The sequence below is a fragment of the Leuresthes tenuis genome, unplaced genomic scaffold (genome assembly GCF_036924035.1).
Source record: "Leuresthes tenuis unplaced genomic scaffold, fLeuTen1.0.hap1 SCAF_21, whole genome shotgun sequence".
Classification (NCBI taxonomy): Eukaryota; Metazoa; Chordata; class Actinopteri; order Atheriniformes; family Atherinopsidae; genus Leuresthes; species Leuresthes tenuis.
Window position 1 is genome coordinate 28187653 of NW_027325375.1, and position 21334 is coordinate 28208986.

A 21334-nucleotide genomic window follows, 5' to 3' on the forward strand; every position below is an offset into this window, starting at 1 on the left:
TCCCCAAAACACACAGATGGGCAGAAGACAGTTAAATAATTAACAGAAAAATGGAGATGGTTACTGGAAAATTCTATCAAAAGTTCTGGTGACACAATAACCACAAAAATCACACACTACTTCTGTTATTGTGGTAGAGACTGAGCTGAAAACTGGAACGAATACTTTGAACTTGTTTGTGGAAAAAAAACATGAAAAAAGGCTTATAGAGAGATGAAGAAAAATAACTATAACAATCAAACTAAATGAATTTCTTACCCAGCTGATTTGTATCTTCTCTATACTATGTACTTCACTAATACGTTCGAATTGCCAATGATTTTTTTGCCTCAAAACACCAGTATTATTGCTACAAAAGAAGACAGCCACTGAATAATAACGATTGGGTCGTTTTCTGAGATTGGAGTTGCCAAATTTCCTCCTGCCTACTTGAGACATAATGAAATCATGTATTTTTTCAAAATCACTGTTTCCAACAAGCAAAGAAACTACTCTGTGGATGAGAAAAGGCAAGACTCATAGATAAGTTATTGAAGTGTTATTTGAAATCGTGAATGTATATGAGATGTCTTGATATCAATAGATTGTCATTGTGGATGCAAATAATCATCACTGAGAAGTAAAAGCTACCTACTGTATCTGTTTGCATATTTGTAATGTAAATCTATTTACTTTCTCAACATTTCTGCAATTTTATAGCAATATGCTCCCACAGCTGGAGCAACATAATGAAAACTTGTGTCAACTAGCCTAACATACATATCTAAGACTTGAAAAGGTCATATTTACTGTGTCATTCTCTGCATGTCATGATGGACATACAGTGTTGTTAAAGAAAAAGAACAAAAAAAAAAAAGAAATATATGTAGAAATGATCATGTCAGACTTTTACATACAGCAGATCTTCGCTATGATAACGTGTGGTTGTAGAAAAAGACTCATATGTTGCCATCGGGTGTCATGACAAAGGTGGCTCATGCAGTGCAGTCCAGCCAAATATAGATTCAGATCAATGGAACAAAAACTTCATCACTCATGCTTATCCACAGTTGCACATTAGGGATTATTCCACCACACTGGAATAACAGGCACTGACACCCATCAACACAGACTGTGCAATATGGTGCAACTGATAAGACTGTGAGTATCGATCACCTCAAACAGAATGCTGGAACAATCTGCACAAAGCATCATATATGCTTAGGAGAAAACCTAAAACCCCAATGTATTGTAAATAGATATGTAAAACTGTATTGAAAATGTAGCAATTATTTCCATTTTCATACTTGTAATCAATACATATTATGTAGCATATACTGTATAAACATAACTTTGTTCACTTGTTTTTTTCTAAAAGAATTAAGTACTTTATCTGCTGCAGCCAGTCCATGCATTACTTAGAGTTCTACTAATAAACAGTGAGCCCTCTAAAGAAAGGCACAGGTCAACAGTTGTTTATCCAGATTTATGCAAGACTCCCTTTAAGCTCTGTTAACCATTTATTTAAGGCCCTTTTCTACATTCAGTTTTATTTGTGTACAGATTTCAACAACTCACAGTCCTGACATTTTATAATACTTTGCTGCTATCTTGAATTAACAGTGTTGTTCATTCAACTACATGGTGTTACCATGACAACTTTTATTAATATAGTGCTTATTGTTACTTTATTTTTTTCTTAAAGCCACATAAAATGAAGTTTGAACCACGAAAAGTCTGCCCTTCTAATAGTATTAAGGCGCTTGAATGTCTCTTGGTTGTTGTTGTTTTATGATAGTTAGTACAGTACACCCAGTGAAAAGAAGACCTTTCTAAATGTTTGAGAGTCACTACTAGGTCTTTTGTTTATGTTCCACCTGCTCGTCTTGGAGGGTTTTTCAGGCTCTCTGAGTCAATTTTCAAACAAACACAAGTCTGGTTGAGCGAAATGGGAAAGTGCAATGCATGCAGAGATTCCTCACACTGAAATGTTCCAATGATGCTTACTATTGTGCCCAGTTTGATTTCAAATACCAAGTAACCACCCTCCTATAATTCCTACTCACACAATGATACAAAAACCCAAGGTAGGCTATCAATTCCAAAATAGTTTACAGAAGCTGTTGGTTTTGTGTGTCTTCTTAAACCGTGGCCATTATACGAGTGCCATACTATATTGATATGGTAAGATACGGTGTACCTTGGAAATCACTGTAGTGCTATATTTGCATTGATATTGTCATTGAAAATAAATTTTATATAATGAACTTTACACAACAAACAGAGATGCTCCATGTTTTCTGTCACACGTTGGATTCAGACTGCAGCCGGTGGGGATGTGGACACCATGTTCCTGCTGCACTCCTGCAACACCTTCTGTTTCCAGGTGAGGGCGCTACCTTCACTTTACGCATTTGCCCTATGGCTCCATGCAACTGTTCATATAGTCACTGCTTTAGTATTAGCATTCACAACATAGTAAACTGACTTATCAGACCGCTCTCGTAGTTCAAGATTTATATAATTTCTTAGATATTCTTGTGGTTAGGCAGCAGTTTTTACCCTGCACATGCTGAAGTGATACATGCAGCTTTCAACGTGCAACCAAGTCTGAAAAGTTGCATGATGTTTTATCTAGAAATGTTCTAAAAAGAGGATTCTAACCTCTAAAGGATATACATGATTATCTAAATCAGTATTTGTCATTTGCTATGACCACAAAGCAAGAGCTAAGAGAAGCTTTTTTTTGGGGGGGGGGGGGGGGGGGGGGGGGGGGGGGGGGGGGGGGGGGGGGGGGGGGGGGAGTCTGATTATAAAACGGGACTGGGCTTAAATATTGGCCTAGTTGCAAGATGAAATTTTATCAAACTGAGTAACGTAAACAGAAACTTTAGGATCCTCCAGGGAATATCAAATTGATATCTTGTTGGGGTTTTTTTTGTTTTTGTTGGATACGTGACGCAAAGGGCCTATGAACCAATGGAGGGATGCCCTCAGCAGCCATACGATTTGCCTTTGAGAATGTCCTTAATGCGTCTGGATGGTATGAGTGACGGTGCAGGACAGATGATTGGCCAGACGGCAAGAGAAGGCGGGAACAGTATGCTGTGGATCGCAGATGAAGAGGTGTGTGCGTGTGCGTGTGTGTGAGTGTGAGTGTGTGAGCGTGCGCATGCGCGCATGCGTGTGAGGGCAGGGTAGCGCGGTGCTTGTAGGGAGAGGCGGAGGGAGTGCTTTACCGCAGTATCAGTACATTTCTGCACCACTCATCAAAACTCTGCGGCATGCAGACAAGAGCTGGGGGGGAGGGCAGTGATTTGGTTTGTTCTGGGTGCTGGGTCACTACATTTTCTGGTAGCCATTCAATTCTTCCCATATGACAGACTACAGTAACATTTGCTTGCTTGAATTTATATTCATTTGAGGGTGTTCGGTATTTTAGAAGACTTCTTTAACTGCCGCGCATCCTTGCATACCCTCGGTAGTACAGTCTGGGTAATTGCTACAACCCGTTTGAGCGCTTTTATTAGAAGTTTGAAGGCAAAACTTTTAGGACAAAATGGCAAATGAAGGAGACAAAGGCGACTGGAAGGAGTATATGTGGAACCCGAGAACGAGGGAGTTTCTGGGCAGAACGGCGAGCAGCTGGGGTAAGTACTGTCCAGCTACAGCAATGCAGCAAACATGGTCCCTCGGCCCTAACAGGTCGCTGCCATAGTACCTGAAACCTTTCCCAAAGATTGAATTGTTCTTCAAGCAGGGAGCTCTTCAGAAATAAACGTATGTAACAATATTGTGAATTTCATGCTGAAGTTGACTCAGTTCCAGTAATGAGATGGCTGTCGCTGTCCACCACAGTCTAGTGCTGAAATCTGACTGCGGCACCGGAGCTGTAAAAGCCGGCATATTTTCCCCTCCTGTCGGGTTAATTCATTCATTCATTTAGGTCAATCCTTTTCTTGCGCATTGCGCTCGTCATGAGGTTCGGGAGATAGAAATATGGTCTATTTTTTACATAAAAGATTAGGCAAAATACAGCGGCTCTAATCCACTCGATTTCAAAATGCCTGTCATGGGTTTCTTTGTCGAGAAGGGCTGTTGCTGGCTGTAACGTGAATTCTGTCTTTCTAAAGTTGTGCAGAATTTGGTTTGCATACCTGAAGCTTTGCCAAATGTGCACTCAACACGATGTAATTTTTTAAAATGTTTTCTCCCCCTGACGTTCTGTAGGAATATTACTGCCCCATTCCCCCTCCCTATTATGTCATAGAGAGACCCTGCAACAATTTTAAAGATTCATGGAATGACAGGGTGCATATGGCACTGTTCTAATGACATTGGAGCATTTTAATCTGGGTAAAGCCGAGGGCCAAATGCTATTTGTATCACCTCCAACCCGGCCCCTCCCAGCGCTTGTAAATCAGTGAGGGATTTAATCCTAACCTAATGACTTCATTGGCTGATGATGAGGGTATCAATTCAGGACGGTCCAGCAAAGTAAAATACTTTCAGGAACTACGATTCATTTTTATGTTTGACTGGTTATAAAGTTTCAGTTTCAACACGTAATCGTGTTGTGGGGCTGGTATGGCGCTAACAGTGGTTTCACTTACAGTAATATTCTGGTGATCATGTTTCATCAGTTGAGAGAGCGTAGAGTTGAAACTCATTGGTCTTGGCTTCCTTTGTTGGAATCCTTCCAAAGTGTAAACTTAATCCGGCTCAGTACTTCCCAGGTGCTCTGAGGTCTGGTGGACTTTTTAAGCTGTACTCACTGAGGCTTGATAATTAGACTATTTCTTTTTTATGTTATCATATTGGTCTGCACACTTGTATATACTCTGCTAATGCAACAAACTTTGTTTTTTTTTTGCATTTTCATAGTCTTCTATTGTTTCTTTCACATTCATCAACATAACACAGCAGATTATGCTGCGTAATGCTGCTTCAGATCATTAGATCAAATACCTCTTCTTACAGTTGAACACGGCACGCTTTATTGTGTGTTCTGCTTGGTGTAAAGAGCTGGAATGATATGGAAATATCCTTGATATAGTTTAAATTTTACATGTTGCCACCAGCTGATGAAATATGGTTGAGGTTGTGCTTCAAACAGGACTAATTAAATGTTTTGGACCTCCTATTTTTACCTCCAAAAACAAATGAGGCTCCGATTGCAACAGGATAAAAAAAATCCTTATGAATTAATAAAATCACCATGCTGTTCCTGCTTTTAAATTGCAAGCTGTATACAAGATAATACAGTATTTGACCATACAAATGCACAGCTCAGCTTTCCATTCTCTTTCCAGACCTTTTCATTTTGAGTTCAGAGGTTTCTTTGATCACCAAACTAAAAAGCAATTAATCAGGGCACCTTCCTAATTAATTCTGAAAGAAAAGACACACCTCCGGCCATTATTACTGAAGAAAGACCAGGATGCGGACACAGCCCAAGCTGTCCTTTGGTGCTTTGCTTTCAACTGCCGTCTGCTAACAAAACCAGGATGAAAGAGAGATGCTTCACTGTCCATCATCAGTGAGGACCGAGAGGGCAGACTGTAAACCTAACACCCTCTTTGCCAGGGGGGAAAGCCACCCTGCCTGCACGCTAGATCCTATATGCACATGTACACATCCAGTCTCCCCTGGGTGGTGTCATATTTGTGGTTAGCACAACTTAACCCTGGGTGACAGAAAAACAAGACTTCAACACTTTGTTTTGTCATAGCTTCTCTCAAAGGTTCACGGCCTGGAACCTGACCCAATATTGATATTCAATAACTTTCTAGGAATGATCATGTGAAACATACACACACAAGCTACAAATCATTGCGACATCCATGTGCAACTGCCCCCCTCAGATCAGCTTCCCCTTGACATTTTGTTATGGATTCCTCCAAATGTTGCCGTGTGGGGAGGCAGCATTGAGCCTTCCGACGGAGCACTGTGGTGGGGGCTTTCCAGCAGAGGCACAGGGTCAGGGCGCTCAGCTGCTTTTCATAATTAGCCTCAGGTGTTGATGCGTCATAGAAATGGCTATTATTTTGTCCTGTTCTCAACAGCTGTCTTAAAAATATGTGATTCCAAGTAGGAATCTTTGTTTCATATATATTCACTGACAACTTTTTTAAGAGGGCTCAATTATTATTTGCTGCTTTTCATTCTGTCACTTGTAAAATATCACTACGATCTTACAGTCTTGTGGCTCTATGGCCTTGTCTCCTGGGGGTCCTCATGTTCTCCTTCTCCCTGAATCCCCTCTGTCATCGTTCCTTCGCCTCTTTGATCAGAGCAACCCCGTGATGAAATTTGGTTGCAGCCTATTAATCACGTCTACGTCTCCCTCTTCCTGACTGTGGCAAAGACCCAACTTCTTTCTTACTCATGTGAATGCATGTGTGAGGAAATAAAGCATTAAGGGAATGAAAAATAGAATAGAATAGATGTTACAGAATCAAGAGAGCCTTTTGTATAATGAGCATTACCTGGAATCCCTTGTACATTTAGTTAACATGAATAATTTCCTTATCAATACATCAAAAGTTTCTGCACATTACAGAAATGATGAAGAAGACTCAAGTGAATTAAAGATGTTTGTTTAAGGCAGATTTTACGATTAGTTCAAAACAAATATCTTATATCCATATAAAAGTGAGCTGTGAGATGCAGATGTTTGTATACAGAAATCATTGGAAAATAAATAAAAATGAGTAAAAATGTGTGTAGTTTCCACAACTTATCAAAAATGTAAAGCCTGAATTGAAGGGGAGTTTTCTTTTCTTGGTTAGAGAGGACAATATGAACCCAAAAATGATAGTTTGAAATCCTTAATTTTGTAGCGATTATAGTTTGAAATATAAAATTCTTACTCAGCTCCATTTCTTTTGTAAATGTTCCTTAAATGATTAATTATGCACATTACAATGCACTATTAGAAGCTACAGAAAAGTGTAGTAATCACATTGATTGTTTTTTTTTTAATGTAACGTAATACATTGATGCATTAAGATAACTGTCTTCTTTTTGTGTGCAGGTCTCATCCTGCTCTTTTATTTAATTTTCTACATCTTCCTCGGTGGCCTGTTTTCTCTCACCATGTACGTCATGCTGCAGACCCTGGATGAGCACAAACCAACCTGGCAGGACAGGCTCTCTACACCAGGTTCTGATATGACAGATTGACAGAATTGCATGAGTGCAGGTCACAGAGTGCACAAAGTGTCATAACTTTCCTGCCATCTCCCTGTCACTCACAGGCATGGTGATTAGACCCAAAGCCGATGAAACCTATGAGATTGTCTACAACATCCAGAACACTGAGAGCTGGGACATGTACGCTCAGGCCCTGGACAAGTTCCTGTCGCGTAAGTTTGGCTCCTTTCCTCCGCTGCAATGAGTCAAATTTATCTGCTGTGGATTATCCAATGATCCAGAATGAATTGTTTTGACCTAATAAGAGATAATGCCTTCACTGTCAGTGAGTAGGTGGTTGACTTGCAACAAGGTTTTAGTTGAGTCATAAGCCCTTACAAACTAAATAAACTCCACCCCCGCTCTCCTCTCCTCCGAAGCCTACAATGACTCCATCCAGGCCCAGAAAAATCATGAGTGCACCCCTGACCAGTACTTCCAGCAGGAGGACAGCGGCGATGTGAAGAACAACCCGAAGCGCTCTTGTCAGTTCAACCGCACCATTCTTGAAGCATGCTCTGGAAGTCCGGACCGTTACTATGGATACCAGGAGGGAAAGCCATGCATCATCATCAAGCTGAATCGGGTATGAAAGGAAAGGAGGGAAAGGAATGGGATGATGTTGCTAGGAGACATGGAGTGACTGAGATAATGAAACTGGTTGGGAATAAGGGAAAGACCCCTGCAATGCAAAAAGACAGTACTGAGTGGACAGTTGTTGGTTTCCATACTAATCAGAGAAATGTGGCATAAACAGAGAGAAATAAATGGCCTTCCTTTCTCCTCAGGTGATTGGGATGCTGCCAGGAAAAAATGGACAGGCTCCGTTTGTCACCTGTGGTGCAAAGGTAATCCCTTTTTTATCTTATACAATGAAGAGCTTAACATGACAATTTGGATTCCAGCCCAGCCTTTGCTATTGTGCCACACTCTCTTCTGCAATATGTCATCTATCACCCTCCTCCATTTTCCTTTAATGTGTGTCTTTGTTTTGTTTGAATCATCACATCTATGTTGCATGCTACATGTCTTCTTTTTTTCCATTGTGTTCCATTAAATCGTCCCATCTCAGAAATACAGAGTCGGCAAAGATCAATGGGTAAGAGCAGGACAGAGCTCGTATTGGTAGAGTTTAGATTATATTTAGTGCTGTGATACTTTAGATTAGATTGTTATTTAGCATTAAATAGACTGCTGAAGTAGATGCAGGGAAATTTGGTTCAGAGAAAGAAGGATATTAGTAAAGGAGATGTATAACAGAGTTGTTTTACCCCCACAGAGAGAAGACAGTGACAAAATTGGAGAGTTGGTTTACTTCCCTCCAAATGGCACTTTCAACCTTATGTACTACCCCTATTACGGCAAAAAAGCTCAGGTATGACTATATTTTGGATCAAAATTTCATTCAAACATTGCTTTTGATAACAATACTACCTTCTCATGATTGGTATTCATTTTAGCAGATATTTTAAATGTCCATGGAGTTAATTAAATGTGTAACTAACAAACTCCCTCTGTTTCTGTAGCCTCTACATTTGAATATGTTCTTCGATCTGTTTTTGCAGGTGAACTACTCTCAGCCCCTGGTTGCCGTGAAGTTCCTTAACATTACTCAGAACCAAGATGTCAATATTGAGTGCAAGATCCACGCCACCAACATTCCCACTGGAAGTGAAAGAGACAAGTTTGCTGGGAAAGTGTCTTTCAAGCTGAGGATCAACAGCATCAACTAGGTTGAACCCTGAAAACTACTCTCTTCATTCTCTGCAACACTGCACATACACAGAAAAAAATCACAGCATTCACACCCTTTGTAGGATTTGTTTACAACTGCTTTCCCAGATCTGGAACGAGATGAGGCAAGAATAGAAGGGTGGTAATCCTGTCATTGTTTCTGTCTGTGAGCATTCAAACAAATTATTTTCTGTAAATTAGTTTGAGGTGATGTGTATTTATACTGCATGATAAAACTAGGGGATAAAGGATGTGTTTTCAAAGTTTGCGAGGATCAGCAACATAATTATACATTATTGTGTACTGCTGCTCACCTCCTGCTGCCTCCTTATGGAGTATCCCTCTATATATGAATATACACAAATTACAGTACAAGATGTGTATATCTCCAGTATTTATACGGCATCATAACCTTATATCAGTACCTCTATTTTGTTGCACTTAAAAGAATAATCCAACAGACTTGCATATATCTCGATGAATGGATGCAGAGATGAAGCCATTTGCATGTGTGTATTGTCTTTAGTGTGCTATGAGGGCAGGAGGCCCCCTTGTCCCACCTCTCCACTCAGTTTAAAATAAGCTTATGTTAAACAACTGACCACCAGGAGGGACCACACTGCAATTTTCAACCCTCACACTGCAAGTGTGTGTGTGTGTGTGTGTTTGTGTGTATTTTTTTGAAGACAGGCTACAGTAAGTTTCCCTAAAAAAATGTGAAGTATTCAGTAGAAGTCCTGAAATACTGAAGAGCGTGTGTTTTTGTGCATGTGTGTTTATTCCATTTACAGGTCCCATTTCATACTGTAGGTCGGGAAGTTGCATGCAATGTGCAATATTCATTAAGTCGCATACATTATGAATGTTTGTATCCATTCTTCAGATGGCTCCTATTGAATAATCAGCGTTTTAGATCATTTGGTATTCACACTATTTGTTTGAGCCGATAAAACAGACATGATTCACATTTGGGTTGTTGTGAATGCTCATTTTAACATCATATCAGTAATATTAAGAGATTCAGCAACAGAAATTTGGGTTGAATAAAATGACAATACTTCTGACTATCAGATGAAAACAGCAATTATTAACCTCTTGTTAACATCTCAACTCTCAATGACTGTCTGATTTTATTCCCAAGCAAACCAAAACCATCTTATTGCATCTGATTATCTAATTAATTCAACATATTTAGAGTTTTTTTCCTTGAGTATTTTGCATCTATTTAATTTGTATCAGAAATAGATGCTATTGTCATATTTTTTTATTGTTTTGCACGGAAAGTGCGCTTTTTTTTCCTTCTTTTGTGAAGCTGAGTTGATTTGATAAATGTGTATACAGTTTTGGAGGAGGGTGTAGAAAATGTGTTTATGTTCCCATTGTTTCTTCCATTTTCGTTATCAAGTATTCATCCAGGATATCAGAAAGTATAGTTTACATCTACTTGACTTAATGTGAATGATTAGAGTATCCAGAGTTTGATGAGTAGGTTTGTAGGTAATTACAAAAACAGGAGCTGTACAGTACTTCGCTTACCTTACAGAAAAACATTTATCTATTCCTTTGTTTTGTTCTTCTTGTTTTATTCTGTTGCTGCATCACTCTAAAGAAAAGCTGTCACGAGAACTCGACAACTAATATTAAAATCTTAAAGAGTAAAACACGCCCGAGTTTGCTGCTGGAGCTTATTTACAGTTACTTAGTTATGCTGGCACACAGATTTGTTAGAAACAAATTTGAGTATCTCCAAATCAGTGGAGATTTCTCCAGAGTTAAACTCTCAAACTTACCTCTGCACAGCCAAAAAACTAAATGAACGTAGCGGTGATCTAGCCATGTGAGAACAGCAGATGTGGAATACAAGCTGCTGATGTCTCATGTTAAGGTCTGGCTTGACTTCAGAACTTAATTGTTCCTAAGAAAATGTGCTTCTAAGTATGCTCACTAGTGTTTCACAGTGCTCTGAACAGGGACCTGTTATCTGATCCAAGCTTGAAAGAGAATAAAAGAAAGGCAATTAGATCTTCATCTGAGGCCTCATTCAGAACAGAATCTGCTCTTTTTAGCGTTGTGTGACTCCTTCTGACCAGTTCACATGTATTTCTCCTCTGGCCTCCCTGCAACACTTACTTAATTTCACTGTAATCTCTTAATCTGGTCAACTAATCCAGAGCAGGCACGCTGAACTTCTTTACCCCATTTTGTTGCTCCTCCTCCTTGTGACAAACGCCTGGTTCACTTCTTAAAGTTTTTATTCTTTTTTCATGATTTTTAAATATCACGTCCCCCCAAAATCATTTTCACATCCAGTGGAGTTTAAACCAAAACACAGCTAATCAAATATTCGACTTCATCGCTTCACTGGACAATCTTGTCTTAATCATGTTTGCTGGAAGATTATTTCCTCAACCAAAGATCATCATGACAGTTTAAATGTTATTTATTTGTGCCGCAGTGACACATCCTCAGCAGCAGGATTAAAGCAAAGATCTCTTTCAGAGACACTTTAGGATCCAGTTGGAGGACTGTGTTATAAAAAGCACCCCTCCTCCCCCTCCTTATATAATAACACGCACAAAAGAAACGTTTTACCACAACATAACAGTGCCTCCTGGTGGACAGACTGTGTTGTTCCCAGTGTCACAGAATGTTATTTCCTCTTAAATTTATTCATGTCTTTATTTTTTTGTGATAATTTGAAGATGTCCTCAAAGAGCAATATATTTATTTCCTGTGGGGATGTATGACTATTTTGTGGAAAGGCTGTAACAAAATTGGTGCAACGTGTACCATCAAGAGCAAGGGAAAAAAGGAAGGAACATGTAGTTATTGCATCAGACAATTTTACAGGCAATATAAAAAGAATTGATATGTTTATAAAAGAGTATTTTTGTTGTAAAGAGGAGAGAATGTATTAGCTTGGATTGTGTCATGAAAACTACCTGGTAGATTTTCAAGAGTTTGTTTTGGAGCATTTTGTGTTTGAATGTTTTTGCTGTCATTTCAGTCAGTTCTGCTTTCTAAAGCTTGCAATCAAAATTCTAACAGTACTTAACTTTCACAGCACGTTCAAAACTACAAAGGTGCCCAGTGCAAATGTCAGAGTGGGTCAGAGAAAAACTTTCAAAAAAGCATTGAATTCAACAAACATCACTTGCACATGTCCTCTTAAGGTTTAACTGCACTGATTGATTAAGATTGGGATCAAAGTATTATTTAGGAAAGAAATGTTTTTTTGCCCAAACGGAAAAGAGAAAATACTCCGGATCTTTAGGTTTTGCTCTTACTGTATGTATATTTTTGCTCATGTTTACTGCATACCAAGATAGAGAAATAAATAAATGTCATTTAAGGGAACTCAAACTTGATTTTGACTCTGCCTCTCAGTCATTCTCATACTGCTCATACACAGATAGTAAGATTGCTGAAGGCATCACGGTCCGATATACTGTGATCTTTGCAAGTGGCAGAAAAAGAAGCCACCCAATGTCAAAAGTGGCTTCAGGTGGATATAAATAGTAATCTCATTCACCATAATCCTCACAGCTTGCAGTACCAGTGGATACCAGTGTCAGTCTTTGCACACATCCTGGTACACAGTAACAAATCTAAAAGAGAAAGAGCTCCATCTTGCCACATGATGTGATTATGTGTAAAAGGATCAAGTAAGATGGTGGAAACACCGACAGCAGCACATCATCCGCTTTCTCACATCACAAGTCAAAATTCACTGGTTGGGGTTTTTCTCAGATAATTGTTTATGGTCAGAAACAAAGTTTGACCCAAGATAATATACAATAGCCTTTTTTGCTCAGGCCTTTTTCACTTTTTGAGTTGTTTTAAAACATTCTGCCACCTAATGCTTGACAAGATGAGAGGTGACGTGAACTTCCGCTCACTGACCTTCACCCAGCTCCTGTCTCCTACACAATCCGTGGCTTCAAGCTCTATCCTTAGCTCACTTTTCTTCTATGTCCTCCACAGAAAGAGGGAGAGCTGTGCAGGAAAAGGCAGAGAGCCAGGATTACAAAGCATTAGAGGTATTTGTGGGTTTTAAATAGTTTGATGAAGCCAAGTGACTGATAGCTGCATGCTATTCTCTATGTTAGCAATGCTCTCTATATAAAACAAAACCTGGATATTCTAGAGCACATTGTCGCTCGTTATTAAAGGACTTTTTCAGTGTTTAAACAATGAAAACAACTTCTGAAAATTTCTGGATGAGTGGATGAGGGAAAAAATTGTTTAAGTTCACGTAAATATTCACAAACTAAAGAATGAATCCACAGAGGTAAAAATGTCCCATAGAGCAGATTATAGCTACCATGAGCTCAGAGAAATACAGGTTATTTAAAAATGGAGCACTGGAGCCTCTGCTGGACGATGAATTACATTACAACAGGTCAATAGCATTTAAATAGCATTTATGATATTACAGCACCAAGCTGTGTTTAAAGAAATAAGCAAATAGAATCCATCTTGGTATTATCTATACAAATATTTAATAATTCTGAATATGATACAAAATTTTCAAAATATACAGAAAAATAAAGACTCTGCATACAGTGACTGTGAAGCACCACATTGTAATCTTTTGTTTGTCAGCGCATATTGATTTCTATCTAATACCTCTTGAATCAGGAAACATTGATCCTGTGGTGATTCTAAGGCTAAGACATCCAGACTGAGCCAGTTTTGAGGTAGCATACTAAATCAAGGAGCAGGAATTGTATTTAAACTACCGATGATTTAAGAAATGTAGAGAAAAATTAACAATTGCATTTTGGAAGGAGCAGGTAGAAAAACATGAACCACACTGTCTGATGCAACTCTAAACTGACTGCTGCAGTCTGTGTATCAGTACAGGTGGCTGTAGTCCTGCTACTGTGCCCACCTGCTTTGATAACTCACAGCCTAACTACAACAACGGCTGCCTTGAGTTGTCTCCAAGATGAGAAGTTGAGATTATACCGTATTCAAATCTAAATGTCAGAACAAACCTGACTTTTTGTTCACTGATTGTTGAAGTTTCGCACCTTCACGTTTTGGCTTTATTCATGTTCACATGATAGTTTTACACCTTGTTTGTGGCCTGACGTGGCGGTCAAATGTCAATGCCAAAGTTTCCTAGACAACAGTGCAAAACATGGCTTAAGAGCAAAAGAATTTGCATTTAGACTTTGCTACGGCAGATCCAGCATGCCATTTTCCTCCAGGGCTTTCTGAGTCCTGTCATAAACCTCCCCAATGGCCTTAACCACTCTGTTCAGCCCTTTGCTCAGCTCCTCCTGGTTCTTCATACACACCAGCTTGAAGAAAAAACTCCGCTCTGGCAATGCGATGAAAGCCAGCTCTGCAGCCCTGCGGACAAACCAGGTGTGGTGGATAGAGAGAGTGCTCTGGTAGGCCTCACGACAAAGATCTGAGGGGCTCCTGAGCCGACCATTCTCCGGTGTCTCAGCCAGCTTCTGCAGGAAGAGCTTCAGCCAAAGCAGAGCACGATGCAGACGCAGAAGAGTCCGGCATCCAGAGTCTGTCTGGTGGTTGAAGTTCACCAGACCTCGGTTCAGCTCCACCCTAATCATGGAGTGCACAGAGTGGTATGCGCTTGTGTGATGTGAGACCTCTAAATCACTCTTTTCCCCAGTCTGTGAGTTAACAGAGTGCATGTCTGACCCAAGCTCTGCTTCAGGATCCTCCTCAGATAACTGGGCCAGCTGGCGGATAATGGAGGTCTTACTTTTTATCTCACTAGATATCAGACCAACCATGGGACCAAGAGATTCCATGAACCTGGAACAGTTATATATAACAGGATGAATCATCTCTGGTGGTTGTAAAAAAATGTATCTCTCATTTTACTGCTGCTTTATCTAATGACCTTACTTCACAAGTTCGTCCCAGCTGGACAGATATGGCTGCAGCAGCACATCAGAGGCATAAGCCGGAGAAGCCAGCAGGTGGGAGAGCAGCATCGACACCTGGAAGGTTTGGCCCGGGCACAATGAGAGGACATGCAGGCCCTCAGCTGCACTTGCCACACTGCTGTTGGACAGCTGGTGGAGCTGATGGTTGGGGGGAAGGGAGATGTGTGAATGCAGGGGCAATCAACATGGGACAATACAAGACGAAAGCTGATGAGATTTATTCATTCACTGGCCATCTGCTTCACAAAATCAACTTTGTAATGAGCAAGTAATGTAATAATTTTTGCATAACTTAGTTGAACTCTTACCTTATTCACCTGATTATAACCTTTTAAACAAGAATCCCATTTGTAATCCAAACCATTTTCTGCAGTGAGACAGCAAAGAGAAACAAAAATCAAACTCTCAAATTTCATGACAACATTATGACAGTAAAACCTTAATGCAATGAATTCCAATTATTTAAAAAAAAAAAAAAGTCAAATTTTAAAATGTGTGTTGACTTTTGATCTAACGCTGACAAAATATTCCAAATTGGGACAAGGGGCAATAAAAGCCTGAAGAAGTTGCGCTTCGAAAAACAGAACTAGTGGATGTATCTAGCATGTAATTGGGTTTATCAGCATGTCGTCAGTAACGTCATTGAATCATTGAAGTATTTGGAGAGTTTCTCAATATTCAAGAATCCAAAAATGTGGAAAAATCTCCCTGTGCAAAGGACAAGACTGAAAATAGAAAGGCAACTGGACTTATTTGTACTTTAGAATAACCTGATAACGAGTTGGAATTTGAGACTTTCAAGCACCAAAAAAAGTCCACTGCATGGACTCATATTGTGGAACTCACTGCACTAAACTCAGGAGCACCTCTGAAAACTGTTGGTGTTGTCAATGAACAGTTTTCAAATGCCAGTTAAAACCACCTATGTGTCCTAGAAAGAAAAAAATTATTTAAAAAATGCTAGCACTGTTTTCCCCATCAGGGACCACCGGGCTTGTTATCAGCTTACACTTAGGGTTAAAGTCACAGGGCTAACACAGAGGCAAACCAACATGCACACTCACCCGAGAAGCAATTTAGAATCACCAGTTAAAAAAAGATGCATGTTTTGGTCTGTGGAAGGAATCCAGACTACCCGGAGAGAACACGTGCTGGCATGGGAAGAACATGCAAACACTGTTCACATAGGAAGGCCGCAGTTGAGATTCAAACTGGGAACCTTCTTGCTTTGACAGTGCCAACCTCTGTAACACCGTGCAGTCAAATTAATTGTTGCTTCATGCTATTTTCAATTGATTATAGACTTTATATGATTTTCAAATAATTGCATTCAGTTTTGTATATTTTACAGTGTTCTGACTTTTGGAGGTAGTGTTTTTGACAACTAGGCAAATTCATGTGCAATGTTCATACTCTATTACTGTAACTCCATCCATCCATCGATTTTCTAATCAAATTGAGGGTCGCGGGGGGTCACCAGCTGTGTTCATCTTTTATAAAGTCCTGAGAATCAAAATTATTGGGGGTTTAAGCTTTTCTATGAAAACTGTTGCCTAATGCAGCCTAGAGACTGAAGAGTGAGCTAAAATGGCACAGTTAGGATCCAGAAACCTTTACACTGAGCTGAAAGTATTTACTCCAGATGGCTGAGGTACGCTTCTATAGATTTTTATCGTAGAAATAATGATTACAGCTGCTTGAAATTACACACCTTTTATAAAGGCTCATTGGCAGGCATGACCATGTCCTGTCAACAGTAAACTGATTATGGAAAGGCTGAACCTCGGGTGCTCACACTTTCCTAATTATTTCAGGTTAGGCTTTATGCCATATTATACAGCATACAGCATACAAAGAGAAACATTCTTGCGGATACAAATAACATTACTCTGCAGCAAATCAAGCATTTAAGTTATTCGAGCCTTGTCCTGCCTTTGACAAAACAAATTGAGTGATCTTAATTGACATCCTGAGTTCATATCACATGCGCTAGTTACTGCGATCAATTTTTGGTCCTTCCAACTGTATTCCTCAATATGGAACCGCAAGATCAGAGATTTGATAATGCTGCACTCACTATTATTAAATCATTTTAAAAAGATGGGTCACCATTATTAATACGGTCATTAAATGGGAACCCTTTCACAATGCTGTGCAGTTCATCTTTAAATCTAAATGGTAACCCTTTCGTTTTGATAGAACAAATGTGAATCTGTGGGTCCCTCTTTCTCCCAGAATCCTTTGAAAAACTGCCAGGTAGGGCTAATCATTCAGCTGTCTGAGGGACGTCAAGATATGCTTCAGTTTTATTTGGAGCCTCTTAGGATTCCCTCAGGGACCAAATATCTCAGGAGGGATGTGAGGTCCTTCAACTAGGAGCCAAACTGAAATCTAAACATTTTAACTTGTCACTATGACACCACAGAGGTGGCTCCTCAAGGATCAGTGCTAAGTAAAAATAGATAACACGATCACATGATCTCAGTTTGAATTGTTTTAAATCAATACTCTTTCACAGATGGATTGATAAGATACCATATAGATTTTTACGTAAAACTTGATATTTGATATTTTCACTGAGACGAAACTATCAAGAATATGTCAAATGAATAATAGGCCAGATTCCAAACAGAAATGAGTAAAGGAAGAATAAGCAATAATGATACGACCCCCTCACTTAAATCTGCAGACTCCGCACCATGTGACACATTCCTGATGTGGACCAAATGCATTCCAAGCAAGGGAGATTAAGTAGATTAATAGTGCAACACTAAAACCAAATATATATACACACACACAGAAATTGACGGGGTAATACTCACTTAGCCAAAGCGAGCCAAAGAATAGCAGCAGAACTAGAATAGCAGCCGCAGCCTTTTTCTTCACACCCATTCTGAAGTCCAGTTTGAGACCCGGCAGTCTGCCTCTGTTCCTTTTCTCTGTCTTTATCTTTTAATTCCTCTGTGCCTCACATGAGTGCCTGTCCGCTTCCACTGGCTGTCACCACAATTACCCTCTACCAGACCTCTGAACCCCCGTCCTCTCAAATCCATCATACTCCTCCCTAAAACCTCAAATAAAAAGTTCCGTCTGCCATTTTACTTCAGAGCGCCTCTGTGGTTGTTAAGCTCTGCTGTTTCAATATTTCTAAGACACTGTTCTCCCTCGTCACCCTCTCTCTTGATATTGAGTCCCTCCTCTATCCTTCCTTTGTCTCTAACTGATTTTGGAGCTGCCTGCCTCTTGCTCAATCTGAGAGTCCAGAGATCATCTGAGTGTAGCCACTGGATGATAAAACACAGCTTGTCCGGAAGTAACCTTCCTCCTCCACGTTCATCTTCTGTATATGCACTATATTCCAGTTCAACTCGGGTAAACACATGCTCCTTCACCACTCCACCCATCACCCTCCCTCCTCCCTTCTCTCCCTCTGTTATTCTGTCTGTCTGTAATTCATTCACAGACAACATAAAGAGTGCCACCGAACCCCCCACCCCTCCACCCCACCTTACAACAGTGCTGACAAACAGTTACAAATCCTATTGCTTTATGGGGTTATAACATGAGTAATTAATTACTGTGTAAAGGTCATGACAACCTGGAGTATCCCTCAATAATTATTCATTTGTAAGTAAACAAAATCTACTTTTGATGGCTGGAGAGAGGTACCTGACACCAAATCCATGTTTGCTAACGACAAACAAATTTTAACCATTTATTACAGCCAACAGCAAGAAAGAGGAAAGGTGTCTATTTGTGTTAATCTAATTCCATATCCAGCTCCACAAAATACACAGGAAGTCAATAAGATGACTCTGTTTAGGGTAAAGAAGATTTAATTTCCTCCTTCTCTTGTGACTAAATCCTTTTGTGAAGACTGATGAACAGTTATGAAACTGAGAATATGTCTAGTGTCCAAATGCAAAAAATCTAATGATTGACAGTTTGCTACTGAAGTCTAAAGTCTGAGGCATATCAGTAAAACAGGCATACTGATGAAGCTCATAAAGGGTGTTCACGCTATTATCACCTCTGATAAGTGATGATAATAAGAAATGCATGACTGTTCCCTTTCTGTGCTGCTGCTGCTGCTTATGAGGGGATGTGTAGAGACACTGAACTCAATACTCAAGCTAAACCACATGTGACCTCATGAAGGAGAACTTAACAATGGTATTTTCTTGTAGAGGAGCGGGAAAGAAGTGAAAGCAGACCCATTCATTGCAAGGCTGGAGGGGGGGCTTGTCAAAGAGCTTTTATTATGTGCACCCAATGAATGACCCCTTCTGAAATGGGCAGCAACTGCAGAGGAGAGGCTGATGGGAAACTAGTGACACATTCAGGAGCTCAAGTATTTGACTTCACATGTGTTGTAATATGCTTTTATTAAGCAGTCAAATGTTAGCGCATCATTTTATAAAGATAATATGATATAAAGAATTTTTTTTAAATGCTAGATTACTAAAACTAGAGGTATGAGTTAAGGTCTGTACGATTCAAAGATGCATATTACAACAAAAGTGTTTAAATTGAATCCACTCGTTGGCATGGAAATTACACGATCTCAATATATGTCTATCTACCTGTTTCAGTTGTCCTCCAAGTCTGCATAACCACTAAGCAAGGGACACCATCAAGCAAGCAGCACAATGAAGACATTAACAAATGGAAAAACCCTAAAAAGAAAAGGCAGACAGCCAAAAATGTACAGATCAGTCAAGGGAGGCATTAATCCGAGAGGTAACGATAAGGCTACTGGTAACACTGAAGGAGCGGAAAAGCTCCACAGCAGTCTGTCTGTAGACCCAGTTAAGCTGCACATATCTGAAGGAATGGTGGATGGTGCACAATGCAGGCAAATTCTTGTGGAAGTCTGTTTCAGTCTTCCAGAGAATTGAGACAGAGATTAACTGTTCACAATGACAATGACCCTAAGTTTACTGCTAAAGCAACATTCAAACGGTTTAAGATATAAATGGATATAAACGGTTTAAAATATAAATGTCTTGGAATGGTCTCAATCCGATTAGAAATCTGTGGTGTGACTTGAAGAACGCTGAACGCCAGTAAAACCATTCAGTGTTCAACTAAAAGAAGCAGCAGAAATCTGATCTTTAGTAGGAATGAACAAAAATCTAAGAGATAATACTTACAAAACTTATGGAGACATACCTGAGAGACTTGGGAAGGGTGGAGATAGATAGATAGATAGATAGATAGATAGATAGATAGATAGATAGATAGATAGATAGATAGATAGATAGATAGATAGATAGATAGATAGATAGATAGATAGATAGATAGATAGATAGATCTAAAATTCAGATTCCAGCCGCACCATTGCAGAATTTTTTTTAAAAAGAATAACATAAAAATTATACATGCAAAGATAGATGATGATGAAATAAAGAAATCCTATATCCAGCTAGTGCTCCTTCCCATCCCCTACCTCCTGATACCCCTCCTCCCCCCCAGAGAGGAGTTGTACAGTCTGATGGAGTGAGGGACAATGGAGTGTTTGAGTCTATTGGTGCTGCACTTGGGAAGGAACAGTCTGTCACTGAACAGGCTCGTCTGTTCGCTGAAGACGGTGTGCAGAGGGTGACTGGCATTGTCTATAATGTCAAGTAGTTTGTCCATAGTCGTCTTCTCTGCCACCGTCAGCAGAGAGTCCAGCTTCTGGCCGACCACAGCGCCAGCCTGTCTGATCAGTTAACAATAATCACGCCCCCTCAAAGTGGTAGTTATGTTGTGCTAACGAAATTATGCAAACTTCACCAAAATAGAAAAAGATTCCTGGATATAAGGTACAAAACATATAAATATTGCCAAGAGGGGTGAATTTTTTTTGCAAAGCAGTCTATTCATAACAGTGCAGACATTTAGAAGAAAGCAAAGAAACAACCAAAAGAATAATGCTTGAGGAGTTATGTATTTGATCCCTAATGGTTTGTAGGCTGATATTCACCTTAAGTTATAAATTCTGTTAAATTGAAACCAGAAACAATTTGTTTGAGTCCCTTGAAACAAAACTGTTCCACTGTACAATTTCAGATATTTACTGCTATGGTGATATCCGTTTATCCCAGCCTATTTAAAAAAGACAGTCATCTCACACCAACATACAACCCTCGGTTGAACCATAATAACTCCACAGTGGTGGCTATATTTAAACCACTTGTTGTAAAAAACAATTACACATACCAGTCTGACATTTTGCTCTGACCTGTCTATGCCTAAATCAAATAGAGCTGATAGAAAATGCTCAGCTGAAGCTGCACAGAGAAAGCAAATATTAAACTTTGGCCAGACAGGTTGTTTGAGGGAAATATAAAAAAAGAAAAACACCGTACGTAGCTAATTTACTTCAAAGTAAAACTCAGGAGAATGATCACATCAAACAGTAAAACTTTTAGAACACACTGATGTAAAGTCATCATATTTATTGTGCTATAAGCCATCATCAGCACAAACTAAGTCGATAAACATGACAATATAAC

General features: G+C 39.5%; 2 protein-coding genes across 2 annotated transcripts; one reads left to right on the top strand and one right to left on the bottom strand.

Moving 5' to 3' along the window:
• Window positions 1-3218: 3218 nt before the first annotated feature.
• Window positions 3219-12270, top strand: atp1b2b (ATPase Na+/K+ transporting subunit beta 2b). Its single transcript, XM_072375766.1, has 7 exons — window positions 3219-3629; window positions 7016-7144; window positions 7239-7346; window positions 7554-7759; window positions 7962-8021; window positions 8453-8548; window positions 8739-12270. Exons 1-7 carry the CDS (start codon window positions 3539-3541, stop codon window positions 8904-8906), a joined length of 858 nt encoding a protein of 285 aa, XP_072231867.1. The 5' UTR covers window positions 3219-3538; the 3' UTR covers window positions 8907-12270.
• Window positions 12271-13386: 1116 nt separating this feature from the next.
• gltpd2b (glycolipid transfer protein domain containing 2b) lies at window positions 13387-18219 on the bottom strand. Its single transcript, XM_072375765.1, has 4 exons — window positions 17657-18219; window positions 15143-15201; window positions 14794-14972; window positions 13387-14700 (listed from the first exon to the last, which is right to left on the bottom strand). The coding sequence occupies exons 1-4, from the start codon at window positions 17724-17726 to the stop codon at window positions 14091-14093; spliced, it is 918 nt and encodes a 305-aa protein (XP_072231866.1). The 5' UTR covers window positions 17727-18219; the 3' UTR covers window positions 13387-14090.
• Between the last annotated feature and the right edge of the window lie 3115 nt (window positions 18220-21334).